The sequence below is a fragment of the Octopus bimaculoides genome, chromosome 9 (assembly GCF_046866305.1).
Source record: "Octopus bimaculoides isolate indiv1 chromosome 9, ASM4686630v1, whole genome shotgun sequence".
Lineage (NCBI taxonomy): Eukaryota > Metazoa > Mollusca > Cephalopoda > Octopoda > Octopodidae > Octopus > Octopus bimaculoides.
In genome coordinates, this window is record NC_142936.1 from 581,654 (window position 1) to 602,305 (window position 20,652).

Here is a 20,652-nt window from a genome sequence, read left to right on the forward strand (position 1 = left end):
ACCACCCCCACCTTTTCTCTGGACACCAGTAAATCTCTTGTTACTTCTTTCCTTCATTAGATCTTCTGCATTCCCTTTTCTCATTCTGTTTCTCCCTCTTCTCCCTACACTGCTCTGTCTTTGGTCCTTTTTTAAGTGTTTTTCACTTTCCTATTAAGTTAATCTTACATCCATTAGATAATCCTTCTATATTAATCCCTTTCCTCTCTCTCTCTCTCTCTCTCTCTCGTTATTTAGGTCTTTTCTACCTTCCATTGTGATGGTTTCTTTCCTCTCTCCCCCTTTCAACGTTTTTTTCCCACCCCTTTCCTTATAAACTCTCATCCTACTTCAAGCTCTCCTGCCTTTTTCACCTTCCTTAAGTCTAAACTCACTTTCTCTTCCCTTACCATAACGCCTCCCCTTTTCATCTTCCTTTGATTTTCCGCTTCCCCCTACTTTAAATCTTGTGTATTTTTTACTAGGTTTATTCCTTTTTGTTATTTTTTACACCCATGGTGTCCACTTTCCCCCTTATATATATATCTTACTAGCAGAAATACCCGGCGTTGCCCGGGTTAAAGAGAATAATGAAATCTAAAAATGCCGTCTAGACTACGCATCATCTTTATATATAGAGATGTATATACACACACGCACCCAAACACACGTATATATATGTATATCAATATAAATATATGAAAGTCAATGAAGTTTCGTAAAAGAAGGTGATCATGTACACACTTTCTTGCTGTTGTGATTATAACACCTCGTTGTAAACAATGTTCCTTGTTTTCCCTTGTGGAGCATATACAAATAGGTTTTTTTTGCTGCCCACTCTTGAGCAGCCAACATACAGTTGTCCATGTGAGAAGCAGGGCTCTTCCAAGAGAAGACCAGCTACAGACAGTGTCTGACCCTGAGATTTGTTTATGGACATGGCAAAAGTCACACGAAGGGGGAATTGTAGTCTTCTGAATGTAAAAGGAATGTCTGCTCCTGATGGAGTAAGAGGAATTCTTGGAATAAAGACGTCATCCCCTTTTGCACATCCAAAAAGAATGGTAGCCTCGATAACGTGTGACATCATTTTCTAAATAATGCTCATCTGTTATGTTCGGGTTAAAATTTCATCAACATCAAAAATATATGAATTTTCATGGGAGTTATGGCCGTTATGCAAAGAATATAATTTCCAAATTTCATAAAGATCCATTCAGTACTTTTGACGTAGTTTTGGATAAGAAGACAAATGACTAATGTGTGTGTTTGTGTGCATGTGTATGTGTGTGTGATGGGTGTATATATGTATAGATATCTGTATGCATGTATATATGTATATATGTGTACATATTACATGTACATCTATATATATATATATATACATCTACATATACATGTATGCATATAGATCTATATATATATATATATATATATATATAATACATATACGTGTACATATACATCTATATGTATACATATACATCTCTCTCTTTCTCTCTCTCTCTCTCTCTCTCTCTCTCTCTCTATGAAAGTATCTGTCATTACAGTATCGAAATGGTGTACATATACATGTATATGTATACATATACATTTCTCTCTCTCTTTCTGTCTCTCTCTTTCTTTCTTTCTCTTTCTGTGAAAGTATCTGTCATTACAGTATCGAAATGTGATTGTTTCAGTTAGTGGAATAGTTTCATTTTTAAAGTGAAAGTATTTGACATGAGTGTTTTTGTTTCACTTTTGACACGTAATACTTAAATAGTGGAGATATTATGTTGCCGTGTGCTTGAACTCTGCAAGAAGTTAAAAAATTTTTTTGACTAAAACACAACTGGAACCCTAAGTAAGGCATGTGTAAAATTTGAATGAAATTGGTTGCGTAGTTCTCGAGTTTTAGGGATTCACACAGACAGACAGACACACACATTCTCATTTTTATATATATAGATAACTTCTTGGATCTGGAGAAAAGGACAGTAGCCATGACTTTTACAGACACCCTTCCCCACTAGATTAGTGGTGTGGCTGCCATTAATGTTCACCTTGAACCTTTCTAAGTCGATGTTAAATGGCATTAATAATAATATTGCAGACAGTTACAGCTTTTCCCCAAATTACCTCTACTCTCCTCTTTTCTGTTCTTTCACTTAAAAAATATTCTATATCTGTATTGCGTATATAAGTGTGTGTATATACTCTTCTGTAACAGTCGGTATACAGGTATGTGCCTCTGTGTGTGTGTGCCTGTATGCCTTTCAGTGAGGGTGCATGTGTGTGTGTACTTGTAAATGAGAGAGTATCATGTATAAGGGCATATGTCTGTGTGTATTTGTAGATGTATTCTTTTCTGGTACGACTAAGGGTTTATAAGTGTATGCAATCCTCTTTACTGGCCAGTTAATTCACTCATTGTAATTTCAGAGTACTCTACCAGTACTTTGTACTTAGATAGTTTTCTAGGTACTTGCTTTCTTTTGTTTGCTCTACTTGGTTTTTCCTTCTTTATTTAAACTTCATCTTTTTCTTTTGCCCTACTCTTTCTATCCCCCCACCCCTATTTCCAATTCTAACTCTCTACCTCACCCCCCCCCCCACTATTCCTTCACCACCTTTTCTTCTTCCCATTCTTCTGGTTTTTTTTCTTTCAACTTTAATTTCTTCATCATTTACCTGTCCACAGACCAACTTCAATTTCTCTCTCTTATAACAAATAAACGTATTGAACCCTTTCAAGAATTTCCTTAAATGTTGCCAAAGCCAAAGTGCTGTGGGAAGAAGAGCTATCCGCTTTTAAACAACTGCCTCTTCATGGGAAAGGAAAGAAATGTTTCATGTGAAAACTAAGAGAGAATATATTGAGACAGGATCAGGAGAAATGGGTTGGACAGGAAGTGGATATAGGCAGTGTATTAGAGAAAACGAAAAGGAATTAAGTCTGTTTCTTTGTCCTGTAGCTAGAGATCAGTAAATGCAGGCAAAAAAAATTGTGTAAATGGGGGAAACTAATTGGCACTGGCATTGGGCATGGTTGATGCCAGTGGCGGCTGACTGGTCCTGTGCTGCTGACACATGAAAAGCACCATTTGAGTGTGGTCATTGCCAGTGCCACCTGACTGGCTCCTGTGCTGGTGGCACGTAAAAAGCACCATTCAAGCATGGTTGATGCCTGTACTGAATGACTGACCCTAATGCTGGCGGCACGTAAAAGCACCTACTACACTCTCAGAGTGGTTGGCATTAGGAAGGGTATCCAGCTGTAGAAACTTTGCCAGATCAGATTGGAGCCTGGTGCAGCCTTCTGGCTCGCCAGTCCTCAGTCAAACCGTCCAACCCATGCCAGCATGGAAAGTGGGCATTAAACGATGATGATGATATATTGATTATGAAAGAAGGTGGCTGATAGAACTAGAACCTTTTGTAGTATTTAATTACTTTGTTTTGAGCTGAAATTCTGTAAGGATTAACTTTTCCATTCATTTGTTCAGAGATTGATAAAATAGATACCAGTCATGTTCTGGGGTTGAATTAATCAACTACAATTGACCTATTTGACCTGAAAATGTTCATCAGGTCATGGTGTTGAAATTTGATTTTTTTCACTAATTTCATTATTTCTGTTTATCATTTCAGAAACTGGTCGTTAAACCTGACCAACTGATTAAGAGACGTGGGAAGCTTGGCTTGATTAAAGCTGGTGTTGATTTGAATGGGGCGAAAGCATGGCTGTCAGAAAAGATTAACCAAGAAATTGAGGTAGGTACATCTCCATTTTGAATTTTTGTATCAATAGACATCTTGATAATATTTCATTTGCTTTAGTTTGCTCAGTTGAAGGTAGGCAGCATTTACCTGATGGATTAGCAGAGGAAGATTCAAAGACCTGTTATAAGGAATATTAGAGCTCTAGTGCCATGGAAGTTTTAAAAATAATAAAATCACAAAATTGCAACATTTTGGGAAGGAAACAATCAACATGATTAAAGCCAAAAAAGATTATTGGAGTTGAGAGTTAAGATTTAGAATCATAGACTGGTAATTCACTTAAAATGACATTAAAATGATGATGGGCTTCCATTCAGTTTCTGTCTGCCAATTCCCTTCAAAGGGCATTGATTGGTCAAAAGCGATATTAGAAGAGACTTGCCCTAAGTGATAAGCAATGTGATATAACCTGAAATGACACACACACACACTCCCCCCCCCCTATATATGGTGCTGGAACCATGTAAAAGACACTGCTGCTGGTACCCTGTAAAAAGCACTAATTGCCAGTGTCACACAAAAGGCACTGATTGCCAGTGTCCTGTAGAAGGCACTTGGTAAAGTGGTTGGCATTAGGAAGGTCACCCAGCTGTAGAAACTTGGTGTGGCCCCTGACTGTCCAACATCTGCTTTCCATGTTTAGTAGGGGTGGAATATCTCTACAGTTCTTCATTGCCGTTTTTCTTAATACTGTGTCCCTTCAACATGTGAGGCCAATGACAAGTTTTTATCGTTGATAGAAAATGCCACATCATCCTCAGATTGCACCCTGCTGCTCTGGAACACATTGAAAGAACACTTGAAGCAATGTAATTCTTTTCCTTTTAATGGCTTAGTTAGGAGGAAGGGCTGCTCCTATGACATTTTCCCAGACCTCTGTTTCGTTATTAGTGGGATCAACATTAAATGTCCTCCATCCGGTGAGAGATAATTATAATATATATATGTATGCACGTGTCAACATCATCATCATCATTGTTTAACATCCACTTTCCATGCTGGCATGAGTTGGACAGTTTGACTGAGGACTGGCGAGCCAGGAGGCTGCACCAGGCTCCAATCTGATCTGGCAAAGTTTCTACAGCTGGATACCCTTTCTAATACCAACCACTCTGAGAGTGTAGTGGGTACTTTTACACGCCACTGGCACGAGGGCCAGTCAGGCGGTTCTAGCAACGTGTGTGTGTGTGTGTATGTATATATATATCTATCTAGTAAACGAAACTCAGCTTGTGAAGACTTATTGGGGCAAGCGAAAGCGAAATCGGGATGGCACCTGTGCCCAGCGTCGCCTTTCTGGCACTTGTGCCCGTGACATGTGTAAGAATTTTCAAGCGAGATCGTTGCCAGTGCTCCTGGACTGGCTCTTGTGCGGGTGGCACATAAAATACACCATTTTGAGCGTGGCCGTTGCCAGTACTGCATTATAATTCAGATTGCCTGAAACATGTATAATGTAGATAACTTTCTAGTTTCTTGTTTGAAAGCCTTTATTATGCAGATTGAGATGATGTGGAGACATTCTATATTGTTCTGAGTAAGCAGCAGAAAATAATTGGCATTCCTCTTTCATTGGAGATATATTCATCAGCAAATATGTTTCTCTCTCTCTCTCTTTCTCTCTCTCTCTCTCTCTCTCTCTCTCTCTCTCTCTCTCTCTCTCTCTCTCTCTTTCTCTACATCATTGTCGTTATTATTTTTATATTTGTTTTCCATACTAACATAGAAAGCAAACAAAATTGAAAATATTAATCATCATGAATTTGTCTGTGTGTGCAGCTCCTGTGGTTAATCTGCAAAAATGTTTTGTTGGTTTTATTTTGTTTTTATGTTTTCTACGTAATTTTTCTGGTATTTTTCTTTTTGATCACAAAGGAAAGTAGGAGCTCAGTCGTAGCCTGAATAATTGTTATTCAGTTATTGGGTTAGATCTTACAATCTTTCTCTCTTATTTTATCTGTGGGAAATCCTGTAGCTGTTTCATTCTCCACTGTAACTACTCAGCCATGAAGTAGGAGTGGTGCTTTTATATGAAACACTTCAACTGAGATATGCAGTAAGTACTACCTGGTCTCTTTTGAATTCAGGCATGCATCATAATTATGATCCATTCTGGATTATAATGAAGGAAAAACTGATTTTCGGAGGTAGACTTTCAGTCACCAACACTCCAATCACAGGAACTCTAGTAGTTTGCTGTTAGCAAGTTCAGAGAGACAGAGGATAAGTCTGTGTGACTCCACTTTAGATCCTTCTTCCTTTTCTGTGTCATTTCTTGTGTCCTTCTTACCTTATTGTGTCACAATCGTAGCTGAACACTTATTAAGTTGGTGTTAACATATTTAATATCTAGAGCATTGAAAACCTTGTCATGTGGAAAGAAGTCAGCTGACGAGGAAAAAGAATGCTTGTCAATTATGAAAGTATTTCGTTATTTTGCCTCTCACCTGCCGGTGAGGATAAAGAACCAGTCTAGTAATGAGCTTAATGGCTTAATGACTACCCACTGCCTCTCAAAATTGTTGGCCTTGTGCCTAAATTAGAAACCAGTTTTGCAAGTAAGGGGGGACAACTCAAGACATAGTCTGAACTTGTTTTGACCTTTTTCAGTGAAGAAAAAACCTCTTTGCTTACTGAAAAATCAAAAATAAGAAAATATACAAAATAATATATTTATTTATTGATCTGGGTAGAAAAAAAAAAATCAATAATTCTGATTATTAGAGAAGAAATAATCATTCATTACTACTTGATTTCCATGGAATCTATAGTTTGCCAAAGGGAAGACCAATAAAACAATATTTATCGTTTTCTTCTTACTGTATATTTTTTCTAAATGCTTCATTAAATCATTTAACCTTATTCAGCTTTTCTCATCTCATAAGCTATGAAATCTAGAAGGACTTTGCATGTTGCTTTTTTTTACTTGTGGATAATAAATAAAACATGTGGTTGGCATTAGGAAGGGCATCCAGCCATAGAACCCATACAAAAGCTGACACTGGAATTTGGCATAACTCTGCAGCTTGCTAGATCCTGGCTAACCACCAACCCATGATAGCTTGCAAAACAGACATTTAAATGATGATGATATTCATATGGTTTGTAAATATAGTCACAGACTCTACTTGACCTTTTAAATGATACTTGTTAATATCCGGATTGTTTTAGTGTTGTGTAGTTGAGTGTATTGAAGAATCTCTTATCAAACACTAGCGGTAACACCTGTCGTTGATCGGGTAATTACGTTTACTGTTTCTTGTGAGTCACATTCAAAGTATTATTGTATATAGAGATTTACTCCTCCTGCATGTGTGTATTTTATAAGACAAAACATGTAATAATTGAAGTAGAAAAATGATCAATGTCATACATGCAAAGTTATTGAAGCATTTATGTTGCATTTAGAGCGAATATTTCTTTATAAACAATGTTTTTTGTTTTATTTTGGGGTGCATAAAAGATTTGCTTTTGTCCCACATAAGGTTAGCCATGTGAAAAGCAGGGTTCTTCAAGTTGCAACCCAGAAACTTTAAGTGTTTGGCCCTGAGTGTTACTAATGCTCATGGCAAAAGAAAGTGGGGTAGGAAACTGTAACCGCTTAAATTGGAATGGGACATTAAATGGTAAAACTGGTATGCGAGGAATGAAGACGGTCTCACCTTTACCACAGCCAGTTAGGAATATTTGCCTCAGTGCAGTTCTTCATAAGTTTGTGCATAATTAGTGTTGTATCATTGCATAATTTTGGTTGAGACAAATTAGGCAATAGCATAATAGCTTCCTCTGAACCAGGTACTTTCATTTTGCCGGAGAAAGAAAGAGACAGAATTTTGATTTTTATATGTATAGAAAATGTATAATACTTTCATTTTGCTGGACAAACAAACAAACAAACAGACAGACAGACAGAATCTCTTTATATATATATATATATAATGTATAAATTACTAACTGTCTTTGCTATGTCAGTTCCTGTACAGCCTTGTCAAATTTGATATTTTATCAACAGCAACAGTGTTATATGAGGAACACATACATGAGTGTGTCTTGTATGTTTAACTATACATTTGTCCTGTATTTTGGGATCTTTATTACAAGGTGTTTTTGTTATTGACAATTGGTGTATTTATGCCATTGTTTCAGGCTAAATTTTCTGTTGTTGCCTTTGATCTTTTACCTCCAGAAGCCCTTTTTTTTTTGTCTTTCAACTGTATTATCAAGCATTTTAAATAATTTGAATCCTGTGTAAGTAATTAAAACACATGCAATACTATGACAATATATTACCATAGCAACGACATCACATCTGGAAAGGAATTGGTTTATTTGATTTCATTGAGAATTGCTTATTACACCGTTTGCAATGTTTGTTCCTGTATTGGTTGTCAAATCATAATCTTTATTAATAGTCTGGAATATCCTTGAAAGCTTGAGTCACTGATTCTACAGTTTGTTCCCTATTGATATTTGTGTCATTGTTTATTTGATTTTCCTGAAATTAATATATCCTTGTCGTTCTTAAGTATCACAGCTGGGTTAGATCCCGCTTGAGATATAGGTCTACCATTCCCTCTGCTTGATACCAAAATAGTCATCAAATGGATTAAGACATCTTTCTGAGTGAGGGATTATTTGATTAATCATAAGTATGCTGCTCAAATATATATTAATTGAACTTTTATTCGGTTAATATACTTTTAAACTCATTTTAATTGTTGCAACTATCAGCAATTCCATTTGATTTTAGATAATGTGGAGGTGTTTTCGTATGTTTCTATTCATACTTAATCTATTGCTGGGAAAGTCACAGCAATTGCCAGACACTGCCTCCAGATCATCATTCCTGCCAAACACAATTCTAATTCCTGCCAAACTGTTCTGGTTCTTTATTCCTCACTCTTATACTTTACACATTTCATTAATAAATCCTGTTTCAGTATGTAATTTTTCAGAAGTATTTATAGTCACAATGGACTGTTACACTATTTCTATTTAGTTTAAATGTTTTAAACTATTTACTATATATTGAGATAGTAAATAGTGTTATTTCAACATTCATTTTATGATGTTGCATCAAACAGCCTTGGCCCCTGATTTCTCACACCAAGCTCCAAGAAGGGGATTCATCATCATCATGACCATGATTTAACATCTGTTTTCTGTGCTGTCATGGGTTGGATGGGTTGACAGGAGCTGGCAAGGCCATGAGCCACATCAGGTCCCATTGTCTGTTTTGGCATGCTTTCTACGGCTGGATGCCCTTCCTAATGCCAACCACTTTACAGAGTGGATTGGGTGCTTTTTTACATGGCACCAGAATCCAGAGGATCACCAAATACCTTACAAGACAAAAAACCCCTCAACTGGGAGAGAGTAGTATTGAGGGTATGTAACTTTGTGCCAGTTGGAGAAATTAAAAGTACAGAGGGACAGAGATAGGGGTCTTGTAGAGTAAGAAAAGAAAGAGTGGGAGCAATGATGTGTCAGGACATACCCTTGAGGGACATTGGGTGTGGTGAGATTAGGTGAGGCGATACAGAAGTTTGGACTGGGTGAGTGAGTAGGATTGAGGGGGACTGTAGCAAATGATAGAAAGAAATATATAGGAGAGGGGGTTTGCAGTAGATATCTGAGGACATTGAGGTGTTAATGATGGGGAACAGGATGGGGGGAAAAGAAAGGTAACTGAGCAGGTCAGGGGATGTAGTACTGTGGTTATTCTGCTCTCAGGTGATGGAGGAAATGATGAGTGTTACTAATTAGATGTGTTCATACTTATTCGTAAATGAATGTAGTAAGTCTGTGCAATGATACACATATCCAGTATCTTTACATCTGTACACCCAACCTTCCATATTCTTACCCATCTGTTTTTCCTTATATGCATGCATCCATCCTTCAAGTTTTATAGCCATTGGTCCTTTCGGTTCCAACTTGGTCATTCATGCATGTAAATAATGAGAATTGAATTTTAAATTAATTTTAAACTATTATCCATTGCTTTGTCTTTCAGATTGGTTCTGCTAAGGGAAAACTGAAGAATTTTGTGATTGAACCCTTTATTTCTCACAACCAGGTACATTGTTTTTGATATTTTATAATTTCCTTATTGTTATCACATGTTTGTTTCATTCTAGAAATCGTTACACGACTAATTATGGGATTTATTATTAACAACTTTATATTAAACAACTAACTGTTGCTTATTCACAGCCTATCAGCTGTTCCTGGTGGACAAAGTTGATCAAGGGTTGAAAATTATTGTGTCTGTGTTTGTCCCTAGCACTGCTTGACAACTGGTGTTGGTATGTTTACATCCCTATAACATATCAGCTTGGCAAAAGAGACCAATAGAACAAGTACTGGGTTTTAAAAAAAAGGTCAATTCGTTTGACTAAAATTTGTTCAAGGTGGTGCTCCAGCATGGCCACAGTCTGACTGAACCAAGTAAATGATAAAAGATATCTAGATATTTATATGTATGCATTGTGGAATATGGCCCTGGTGGAAAGAAACTGAACTTACAAACTTTTATTTCCCTAGTCCATGAAGTAGTAGTAGTAGTAGTAGTAGTAGTAGTAGTAGTATACATGTTTATTGACTTAAGCAATGCGTAATGTCCTATTTCATTAGAAACAGCCATCTTGACTGAAGTTGGTGCTCAACTTACAGATTGCTTTCTCAGATAGTGTTATATGGACTTCATCTTTTATTTATTGCTATTTGTTGTGTAGTTGTTTGTTGTCTTTTATGAAACTTAAATCTCATTGAACATGGTTGCCGGTTTAACTCTAAACACATTCTGCTTTCTCAGTTTAATTACTTCATTTTTGATTAGAACTTCTCCATGTTTTGGGATTCTGATATTCGATAACTTTCATAAAATTAACTTATACAAATAATTCCAGCTAAGAAATATTTACTTATATACATGTTGGGTGTGAAATTATGATGTATAATACGTTTTCCATGAATAATGAGGCTATTTATTGTCTAAGCGTGAAGTTAGTTTGTGAAATCGAATAACCTTGTGTATCAGTTTACAGGTTTGTGCCATTTAGCCTCAGACTTCATTGCAATATGACCTGTCAAGGATTTGGACCTCTTTGACACTACCAAGTGTTTGATGGCTATCTCTGAATTAGAGGTCTCTAAATAAATTGCGACTACTCAATATTAACAAGCATTGTTTATATATTCATGGCAGATTTTTAATTCAGAATTGTGATATAGTGGCAAGGAGTTTAGTTTTGAATGAGAGATAGAAATGCAGAATAGAGTTTGCTTTTTCCTTTTGCTACTTTTTTCTGTATCAAGTGACACTGGTCCTATTGTTGAAGTCATTGGAGAAGGGATCAGGCTGTTACCAAATGGTGATTCCATGAAAATTTTCTTAAAATATGTTTTAAACAATATATTAACTTGTCTTTATTTTTCAGAATTACTCGATATATATTTAGGATTTAATTTAATATTTTATTTTAAAGGCTGAAGAATATTATGTGTGCATTTACTCCCAACGCTATGAGAATGTTATCCTATTTCATCATGAAGGTGGTATCGATATTGGAGATGTTGATGCTAAGGTAAATGTTCTTTATTGTCAATTATAGTTTGTCACAGTAATGTATCTGTTCGTTACATTTCTGTCCTCTTTCACTGTAATTCATTGCAATTCTACTATTCTTTGTGAGATGCATATCTTCCTCCCTTATCTCGAACTCACCTCTACTCCTTTGATTAGGTTCTAGTTTCATTCTAAAAAGTGGAGTTTACACACAAACACAAGCTAGTACTTAAACATCAATGACAAAGCCTTCCACTTTGGTTCTATTTAAATAGATGGGAGATGTTTTCACATTTGCTCAAACTACTCCAAGCATCAGCAGTTGTTTCATTACCTCTCATCTTGCTTTGAGTGTATTTGTCTCAGTTTACTTTTCTCTGAAGTCATCATCACCAAAGACCTCAGTGAACACAGAGATGCATTTGGCACTTTCACATCCTGTACCAACATGACTGGTGCATCAGTTCCTTCAACTATTTCTCACTTCTCAACCCAACCACTCCATTTTCTTTCTCTAATCCTCTCATCCCTCTCTTACTTTTGAGGCTGAAGATGTTGAATGAGGAGAATGAATGGAATGGTAACCTAGAGGTCATCCAGTTGTAGGAGTAGGAGAGGAGGAGGAAGTTGGAGAAGTGGTAAGAGTAATGAAGGGTGGAATTGCAAGAGTTGTGGGAGGATTATGATGGAAGTTGAAATGTGAAGAAAAGGACAAAGATTTGTAGGGTGTTGGTGAAAGAGGATGCTATTCCTCTCTTCAGATTGGATGGCAAGGATGGCAGTCCCCTGGGTTATGGCTCGTTTAGAGTAATTAATATATTGGAGCATCAAAATGAAGTTAATGGAAAAGGATAGAACAGAAAGTAATATCAAAGAAATGCAGTTTGGATTTTATGTCTGGAAGGACAAGAGAGAAAATGAAGAAATTGTTTTGGGGGTCTGTTGATATAGAGAAAGACTTTGGTAAGGTTTCTAGCGAAATGGTGTGTATTGGGAGAGTTAGCAATGAAGGCCGAGTTGCAAAGGTTGCTCTTTGTTTCTTAAAACCACACCCTCCTCTCTTCAATATTGTGGCATTTACAAGAAATTACTTTAAAAAAGAAAAGACCTGAAATTTGTGTACACCATTAATGACACTTGTTTTCATTTCAAAATGTTTTGATAAACTCCAGGAAACATTTTATTATATAACTAGGCAAGACGACTGGAGATGGCCCCTGCCGATCCTATCAAGGCAGACATGGTTGCATCACTACTTGTTCGTGTTCCTGCAGATCTCAAAGAGTAAGTATGGAAGGATGATTTTCTTTGTAAGAAAATAAAATTGATAATATTGTTTAGATTGACTGACTCCCTTATTATAACCATACCAGAATTTAAGGGTTACTGATAGAGTTAATGGAGGATACTGGAAGCCTGCAAATCACAAATTGTTTTAGAATTTATGTAGCTATTTTTATCGTGTGTGTGTGTGTGTGTGTGTGTGTAAAGCATGCAGAGTGAAGCCACTTGGTACAGATTGACTGTGAACTCTGCTCTGCATGTGCACCATGTTTTAACGTTGTAGCTCACTTCTGCTGTTTACAGCAGTGCTTGGAAGGAAGGTGTGTAGCGTGTGATCATCGCATTATGCATAACAGAGGAAGTTGAGTAGAGAATTTGCATCAAATTTTGCCAAAAGCTTGGTGATACCTGCTCAGAGGCCTACATAAAGTTTTCAAAAAGTTCTCATTGTTCTTGACACAATCAAGGAGATCTTGTGCGACTGAAATCCGAGTGTCTTTTTAGTTAGCTAAATGTAGTTTTGGCACAAACTTGGCAGACACACGTCTCGTACCCAAATCTTCAGTGATAATGGACTGAACTGAACCGTAACTAATCTGCACCTCCTCTGATAACTCATGGATGGTGATCTGATGATTTCCCCTCACAGCTGCACACACATCTGCAATGTTTTTTCCCCAGTTCTGCTGGTTTCGGGTCTCCCAGAATGTTTGTCAATATCAACATTTTTGCAGCCATCTTGGAAATGTCTGAACCACTCGTACACTTGTGTGCATCTCATACATTCCTCTTCATACACTTTCTGAACAGTTATTGCCATGACAACTTTCTCTGTCATGGTCAATGTGATGATCACATGCTACACACCTTCCTTCCAAGCACTGCTGTAAACAGCAGAAGTGAGCTAGAATGTTAAAACTTAGTGCACATGCACAGCAAAGTCAATCTTTGCCAAGCAGCTTCACTCTGTGTACTTTAGCTTCGTTACTATGGCAACAATCTGGATACTTATTCATCAAGCCTCATATGAGTGAGAGGGAGAGAGAGATCTACCTTCCCAGTATTTTAGAGTGCACAGTTTAATGGTGGGGCTGAGAGAAAGATTAAAGCAGCAAAAATAATTGTGAGTGATATTTATTTGAATGAAGTTCTTGTTAGCCTCTAAATTAGTTGGGATTATAATGAAATATTCTAATTAACTCTTAGAGAAACCAGAGTTATTTATTAGTTTGTTTCAATATAATTACTTTGTTTTTTGTAAATCTCATCTTGAGTGAAGTACTGTTGCTGTTGTCATATTTATTTGTTGATAAACTTTTCTAAAATTTCTATTCTCTCAGCATCCTCTCTCGTTTCATTTCTGCTCTGTATAACCAGTATCAGGATTTGCATTTCACTTACCTAGAAATCAACCCTTTGGGTAAGTCTTCTTTCTCTTAATTCTTAAGAGTGAAATCAGAGATTTTAGCAAATAAAAGACGAGACCAATTAGTTTCTGTTGTTGTTTAGCCCCAAGTCGATCTTGATCATTCAGGCCTAGTTTTTTTTTTTTATTTATTTATTCAGGATGACATTGCTCTACAAGTGCCTTTTGAATAAGGTAGGGTGTGATTTGAAAGGAACTTGACTATTATTTCTAGCAAGTCAAGTGACCATATAGAGGCTTCCTTATTGGCTGATATGCAGTCTTTTTGATTCAAATACAAAATCTCTGACTTTGCTCTTCATTTTCTGGTGGTTCATTAAAATAAATACTATTGATAGCTGAGAATTGGTGGCGCTCAGACACCGTCATCACTGTCTTGAGGAATTTTTAGTCAAATGAATCGACTCCTTATGGCTGGTTCATAGGGTTACCCAGAGTTTTGTGTCCATAAAGCGCTCAGCTTTACGCACATCTTGTTAGACCCTAATGGCTGGTGGCCTATAAATTGCAGGGACAAAAGGCCTTGTGGCTAGTTTTCAAAGGTGAAGCACAATGGATTTCTCCCTTAGACCAGTATCCGGAATCCACCCGGTCAGCTTGCAGGTCCCAGGATTTCAGTAGGAATTGTCTGAAGTGTAAACAAGGTCCAAAGACTTCCGTCCTGGAGTTTAATATGCTCCCCAGGTTGAGGGAGTTTTTTAATACCCTTGCCTGTTTTGTTATGCACAGCTTGCAGCATTTGCTCTCATTGATGTAGGAACCTGGTTTTCTAGAATTTTCCATGTGATTTCAGGTGCCACACATGGCTGGCCAAGGACGTGGCATAACTTCTATCCAGATAGTGATCTATGGGAGACAGTCCCTTGCACTTGACCTTTCTTCTTTGTGTTTAAAAATTAGCCACGAAGCCTTTTCCCCCTTCCAATTTGAAGAGAGGTTATGGGCCACCGGCCATTAGGGTCTGATGATGTGTGTGTAAAGCTAAATACTTTATGGACACAAAGCCCTGGCTAATCCTATGAACCAGCCATAACTAACATTCTCTAAATACTCTACTGCTCTATAATTTAGAGTGTACTTTTCTTTCGAATTTATGTTTTACTGACAATATATATATATATATATATGAAAATAAAGGCATCCATATAGTCTCCATCACAAGGTATTGATTCACCTGAGGCTGCAGTAAAAGACATTTCTCCAACAAAACAAAAAGTGAATGAAAGCTAAAATTATGTGACTGCCAAGTGAACTCTTCGACCATTCAGCCTGAATACCATAAAAACATGTACGAATATTATTAAACAGAAATTATGAGCAAGGAGCCCGGATGACAGTATTTTCTATTACATTAAAAGTTATTTGTAATTATGAAATGCTGTGATGTATTTTCTCCTCATATATACTTCCTCAGTGATAAAGTTATGTTAATATTAGTATAGATTAATGAGATTTATAGTATAACACTCACCATAAGAAATACAAATGGTTCGTAGTCTGAAAATGTCTTCATCAAATGAAGTTTTTTTTATATTTTGTTTAGTTGTGACCAATGGCAAAGTTTTCATCCTTGACTTAGCTGCCAAGATTGATCAGTGTGCAGAATTTTTGTGTAAAGCAAAATGGGGTGATGTAATGGAATTTCCACCCCCTTTTGGCCGGGATGCTTTGCCAGAGGTAAGTTTTTTTTAAGTTTGGGAAACTCTGAAGTTCCTAGGGAGCTCTACATGGTGCCCACTTTCAATTTCCATTTTATTTCTTTTTTACTATTTCAATTCTTTTATTTCACTGGTTTTGACCCCAGTTTTTAGTCTAGTACTCATTTTATCTGATGACTATTCCCCGAGAGAATAACAAGGAATTTACACCAATTCACTCAAAAGTACACATGCATGCGTTCACATGACAGGCTTTTGCACAGTTTCCATCAACCAAGTTTCAGCCACAAGTTTCCTTTCAAACCAAAACTAAAGTACAAGATATTGACTCAAGTTTCTGCTGAGTGGAACCAAATGTAGAATTATATAGTTGTGAGGTCAACTTATTAGCCATAGAACCATTGCTAAATTTGAGAACAGCAAAAATAGAAGACAACCTGATTTCTCTATTCCCGAAATCCCTCTGAAACTTTGTGTAAATGTGAGGAGCAAGTATTTACTTTTGTGAACAGGTTTATGTTGTTGTACCTATTGTACACAACTAAGTGAATTGTGGTATGTTGGATAGTGTTCAACTCAGTGGCTCAGCAAACTACTTGTTGTGGATACCATGGTTCATAACCAAAGAGTAAAGTACCTCATGCACTTTGTCATTTTCAACTGTTTAATGTTCTATTTATGCAACAAGGCTATTCTCATTAAATTACATTTTATGACTCCTATTTTTGATACAATAAATCTGAATTTTGCAATTATTAGATCAGCTTTTAAAAATTTCTAACCCTAACCCTATCTTTAAAATTAAATTTTGTGATTATGTTGTATTAACTTATTGTCATTAACTCCTCTTCAACTCCTAATATGAAAACCTCCCATTTCATGACATTATCTTGCAAATATTTACTGTTTTACACTGGCATCCTCCATTTAAAATTGACTCTGATATTTTCTTATTTCTTCTCTTTAGGAAGCTTATATTGCTGATCTTGATGCCAAGAGTGGAGCATCTCTTAAACTAACGATTCTCAATAAAGTAGGCCGGATTTGGACAATGGTTGCTGGAGGAGGTGCTTCTGTTATCTATGCGTAAGTTATTTGTTGTTTTATGTGATACAGCTTAATGTTTCCAAACAAAATTGTTATTATTGTTATAGTCTTATATTTATCATTTTATAGAGATTTACTTAAAAATGAACTGCAGTCTTGAGTTAGGAGTTGTAATTTTCCATCAGAATGAAATACTGAATGCCTCTTGAAGCAACCGTAAAAAATGCAGATAAGAAATAACAGAAATAGTTTCATGAATAAGAGTTATGGTTTGATCTATTAAAAAATGCTGATAATCAATTATTAAAAATTAATTGTGATGAAATATATTGTGACTGATATTTTTATAAAACATTACACTAGTTTGATAAAGAATGTGGTATTTGCTACAACCAAGAATTGTTGAACTCCTTCTAAATTCCAATTCTATGTTGGACAACTTTTAAATATTTTCTTGATGCTTGCCTTCTTTCAGCGATACTATTTGTGATCTGGGAGGAGCATCAGAGCTGGCTAACTATGGAGAATATTCAGGAGCCCCCAGTGAAATGCAAACCTATGAATATGCCAAAACTATTCTTAGTCTCATGACAGAGACCAAGCATAAAGAGGGTAAGTTCAATGATGCTTCTCTTGTAATCGCATCTATTCAAAGAAACTTTCAAAGTTAAAAGATTTCAATAATTTCATAAATGAAAAAATCAGTCACAGTGTCTGCATATAATGTGTTCCTTCAGTTCCTTCATGCTTGAATAATTTTGGAAATTAAACCATAATTGTGTCTAATGTTGTACAGTAGTAATAACAGCCGAGCTCAGTGATTGAGAGGCTTGTTAAACTATATATTAGACATGAACGAGGGGAGATAACTGGTGCCTGAATATGCCCCACCCAAACAAATTAAAAGCAGACTGACTTGAGAATATTATATGGAATTGGTAATCTAATACCAATATCGCATCAGCACTTCTGTCAGCCACTGGATGTGTTTGATCGAATTCTTTTTGAGCTGCATCAGAATCTTTTAAACTTTTCAACATTCCATCAATTGTAAGTAATCCATGCCTGTGTTGCAAAAATCATTGCTGAAACAATTGGAAATACTTGGCCCAACGCCCAAAGAAACTGGATTTTGATGTGGAGTTTGCCAATTACCGTTATATTGGGAAATCGGTAAAGTGCCAACTCTAAAGTTTCCGGTAAACTGAACACATCCTCCATTTAGTTAAACCTGAGTTTTTAGAACCAAAACTGTTTCTACTTTAAGGAATACCATAAACTTTACAGAAGTACTCCAGGTTTAATTTTTCTTGATCAATTGATAATTATTAGTTCTTAATAAATAAGATTAGTACTAGTTAGAGGAAATGCCATAAGTTTATATTGTATCAGAATGTAATTCTACTCTTGACACCAGCATTTAAGATTTATTTAGCAAGTAGTACATATTTTTGAATATTGAAATAGTTACTTTTGTTTAGTCTGTATCCGTGCTGGAAGACAAAAAATACTAACAGCCGGCTTGTGTGAATTTTCTGAAACTCCTCCCCTCGGCCCTTGGGGAAAAATTTTCCCAACAAATTCTGATATTTATCAGAATCCACACTATGTGAAGCATATTTGTAGAAAATTTCATTAAAAGTATCTATTTTTGTGAAAGTGAAGTGAAGTGGGGTGGACACATCTGTGTAGGTATGTTTACCTCTTTGTAACACAATAAAGTGTTTTCCTAACCATTCATTATGGATAAACATCCGATGGTGAAATGAACAGAACAACAAATAGAAACTTGTGTTTATCATAATTTTCTTCTTTATTATTTATAATTATTTTCTTGCAGGCAAAATTCTTATTATTGGTGGTGGTATTGCTAATTTCACTAATGTTGCGACAACATTCAAGGTTTGTATCTCAACATTGTTAATTTCATTTGATGATCGTATAAGATATAATTTATTGATTCAGAATTAAAGTTTCAAAAATCAATTCTTCAGCAATTTTTGTATAAAATATAAAATTACTTTGCTGTAGTTGTACTGCTGCTATTCATTTTCTGCTATGCATAAAATTGAGATGTGCAAATCGAAAAATGTTTCTTTGTTGGGATTTGAATCCAGGCCATGTTTGGGTAAAAGCTATTAAAGACTGAACATTTTCTAATCTTCAGTTGATTTTCAATGATGGTTTCAACATAAATTTGTGTGAGTGAAGAGGTGAGAGAATGGGAGAGATTATAACGTAATAAAAACAATCCTGATGACCCTCAGTTGTTTAATCTATTTTTTTCATTTTATCATAAGCAATCACCAACCTTTTGAGAAACATTTTGTAAGATGTTTTATCTGTATTTCAATGGCAGTTTATATCTTAACACCAATGTTATTTGTGGCCATGGCACTTGGCTCTAAACAGCCAAGTCCATGTTTCTCTAAATAGGTGCAGTGAAACAGATTGGTTTATTACTGTTGTGAAGCTGATTCATTATCTTGTAGAGCAAAGTTAAATTCTTCCTCTCTGTAATAGATTTCTATTGAAGCCAAACTAAGATTTCTCTTTCTTAATGCCGTAAAGATAAGCATCAGCTTTGAAAATTCTTGTGATTCTGGAAAGAATTTGCATTAAAAATGGGGTAAAATGACCAAGAAATGGTTCATTTAATCCTTAAATTCCACCAAATCAGTGATTTAGTATAATCATTAATTTGTTCACTTATGATTTTTTAGTCTAAATTGCATTTCTTAATCTTGAATGCTACTTATAAAGTACTAATTTTGCAACCAACTTTCGCACCTCATGTGACTAATTTTCTCCATTTTTAACAACATATTAAACTGAACTTTATTGTCTTGACTTTGTAGGGAATTGTACGAGCTCTAAGAGAATATCAGCAGAGATTGATCGAACACAATGTCTCCATCTATGTTCGACGTGGTGGACCTAACTACCAGGAAGGGTTGCGTATCATGAAAGAACTTGGCAAGTTATAACTCTGTACTAGCTCTGTCTTTGAGATGTGTTTTGTGGCTGTATGATTAAGAGGTTCACTTCTCCATCGACCACGTAGCTTCAAGTTCAGTCCTACTGAATGGCACCTTGGGCAAGTGACTTCTATGATAGCCTAAGCCTACCAATGCCTTGTGAGGGAAACTGAAAGAAGCTCGTCATGTGTAATATCATTGTCATAATCATTTCAAGGATGATTGGAAACAAGGGATGCTTGCTTGAATGAGAGTGATGCTTATTTACAACAATTGTGCAGTATCATGTGTACTCAACACTGGCCCCCCTCCACTTTCACCAATGGTTTATAGTCATGAGACATAACTTCACTAAATCTACCATTGTATACATAAATACATTTTGTAAATTCTTTTATCTTTTAATTTTATTCTTAAGTACAAAAACAAAATTGACTTATTTCTTTAAATTTGTATTATTTTTTTTACAATTCTTTTGTTTCCTTTTTTTTTTTCAAGGTTCCACACTTGGGGTTCCGATCCATGTTTATGGTCCTGAAACTCATATGACTGCCATTGTTAGCATGGCACTTGGCAAGAAAGACATTCCAACCACTCCACAACCTGTGCAAACTACTGCTAACTTTTTACTTCCAGGAGGGACAGTGAGTTTGTCTTTGTTTTTAATGGTTACCAACTATTTTAGTTCTCTTTTCTGTATAGTTTCCTCAGAGGAGGAAGGACAGCATCCATGAGCCCATGTCAGAGACCTGGACTGCGCTAGTAGATCCTTATGAATTCTTTTCTGAGGTGCCTATAAAAAAAAGGTACCACGTGATTAAGAACTGTCAAAAGGGTACCATATACTAGATGAGTGTAAAATAGGTACCATATTATACAGAATGGTAAAATGCATACCATGTGATAGAGGACTGTAAATAGATTATGTGTAATAGAGATCTGTGA

At 36.0% G+C, this 20,652-nt stretch overlaps 1 protein-coding gene across 8 annotated transcripts in view; it reads left to right on the plus strand.

Moving 5' to 3' along the window:
• Positions 1-20,652, plus strand: part of LOC106879485 (ATP-citrate synthase) — a 69,815-nt gene that overhangs the window by 23,505 nt on the left and 25,658 nt on the right. For all 8 annotated transcript variants that reach the window (XM_052970337.2, XM_089356928.1, XM_014929084.3 and 5 more), the window contains exons 3-13: positions 3,613-3,735; positions 9,761-9,823; positions 11,235-11,333; positions 12,510-12,598; positions 13,939-14,018; positions 15,568-15,701; positions 16,650-16,768; positions 17,205-17,341; positions 18,570-18,631; positions 19,588-19,705; positions 20,206-20,351. In XM_052970337.2, coding sequence (XP_052826297.1) covers positions 3,613-3,735; positions 9,761-9,823; positions 11,235-11,333; positions 12,510-12,598; positions 13,939-14,018; positions 15,568-15,701; positions 16,650-16,768; positions 17,205-17,341; positions 18,570-18,631; positions 19,588-19,705; positions 20,206-20,351 — 1,170 coding nt within the window. The remainder of the gene's footprint in view (positions 1-3,612; positions 3,736-9,760; positions 9,824-11,234; positions 11,334-12,509; positions 12,599-13,938; positions 14,019-15,567; positions 15,702-16,649; positions 16,769-17,204; positions 17,342-18,569; positions 18,632-19,587; positions 19,706-20,205; positions 20,352-20,652) is intronic.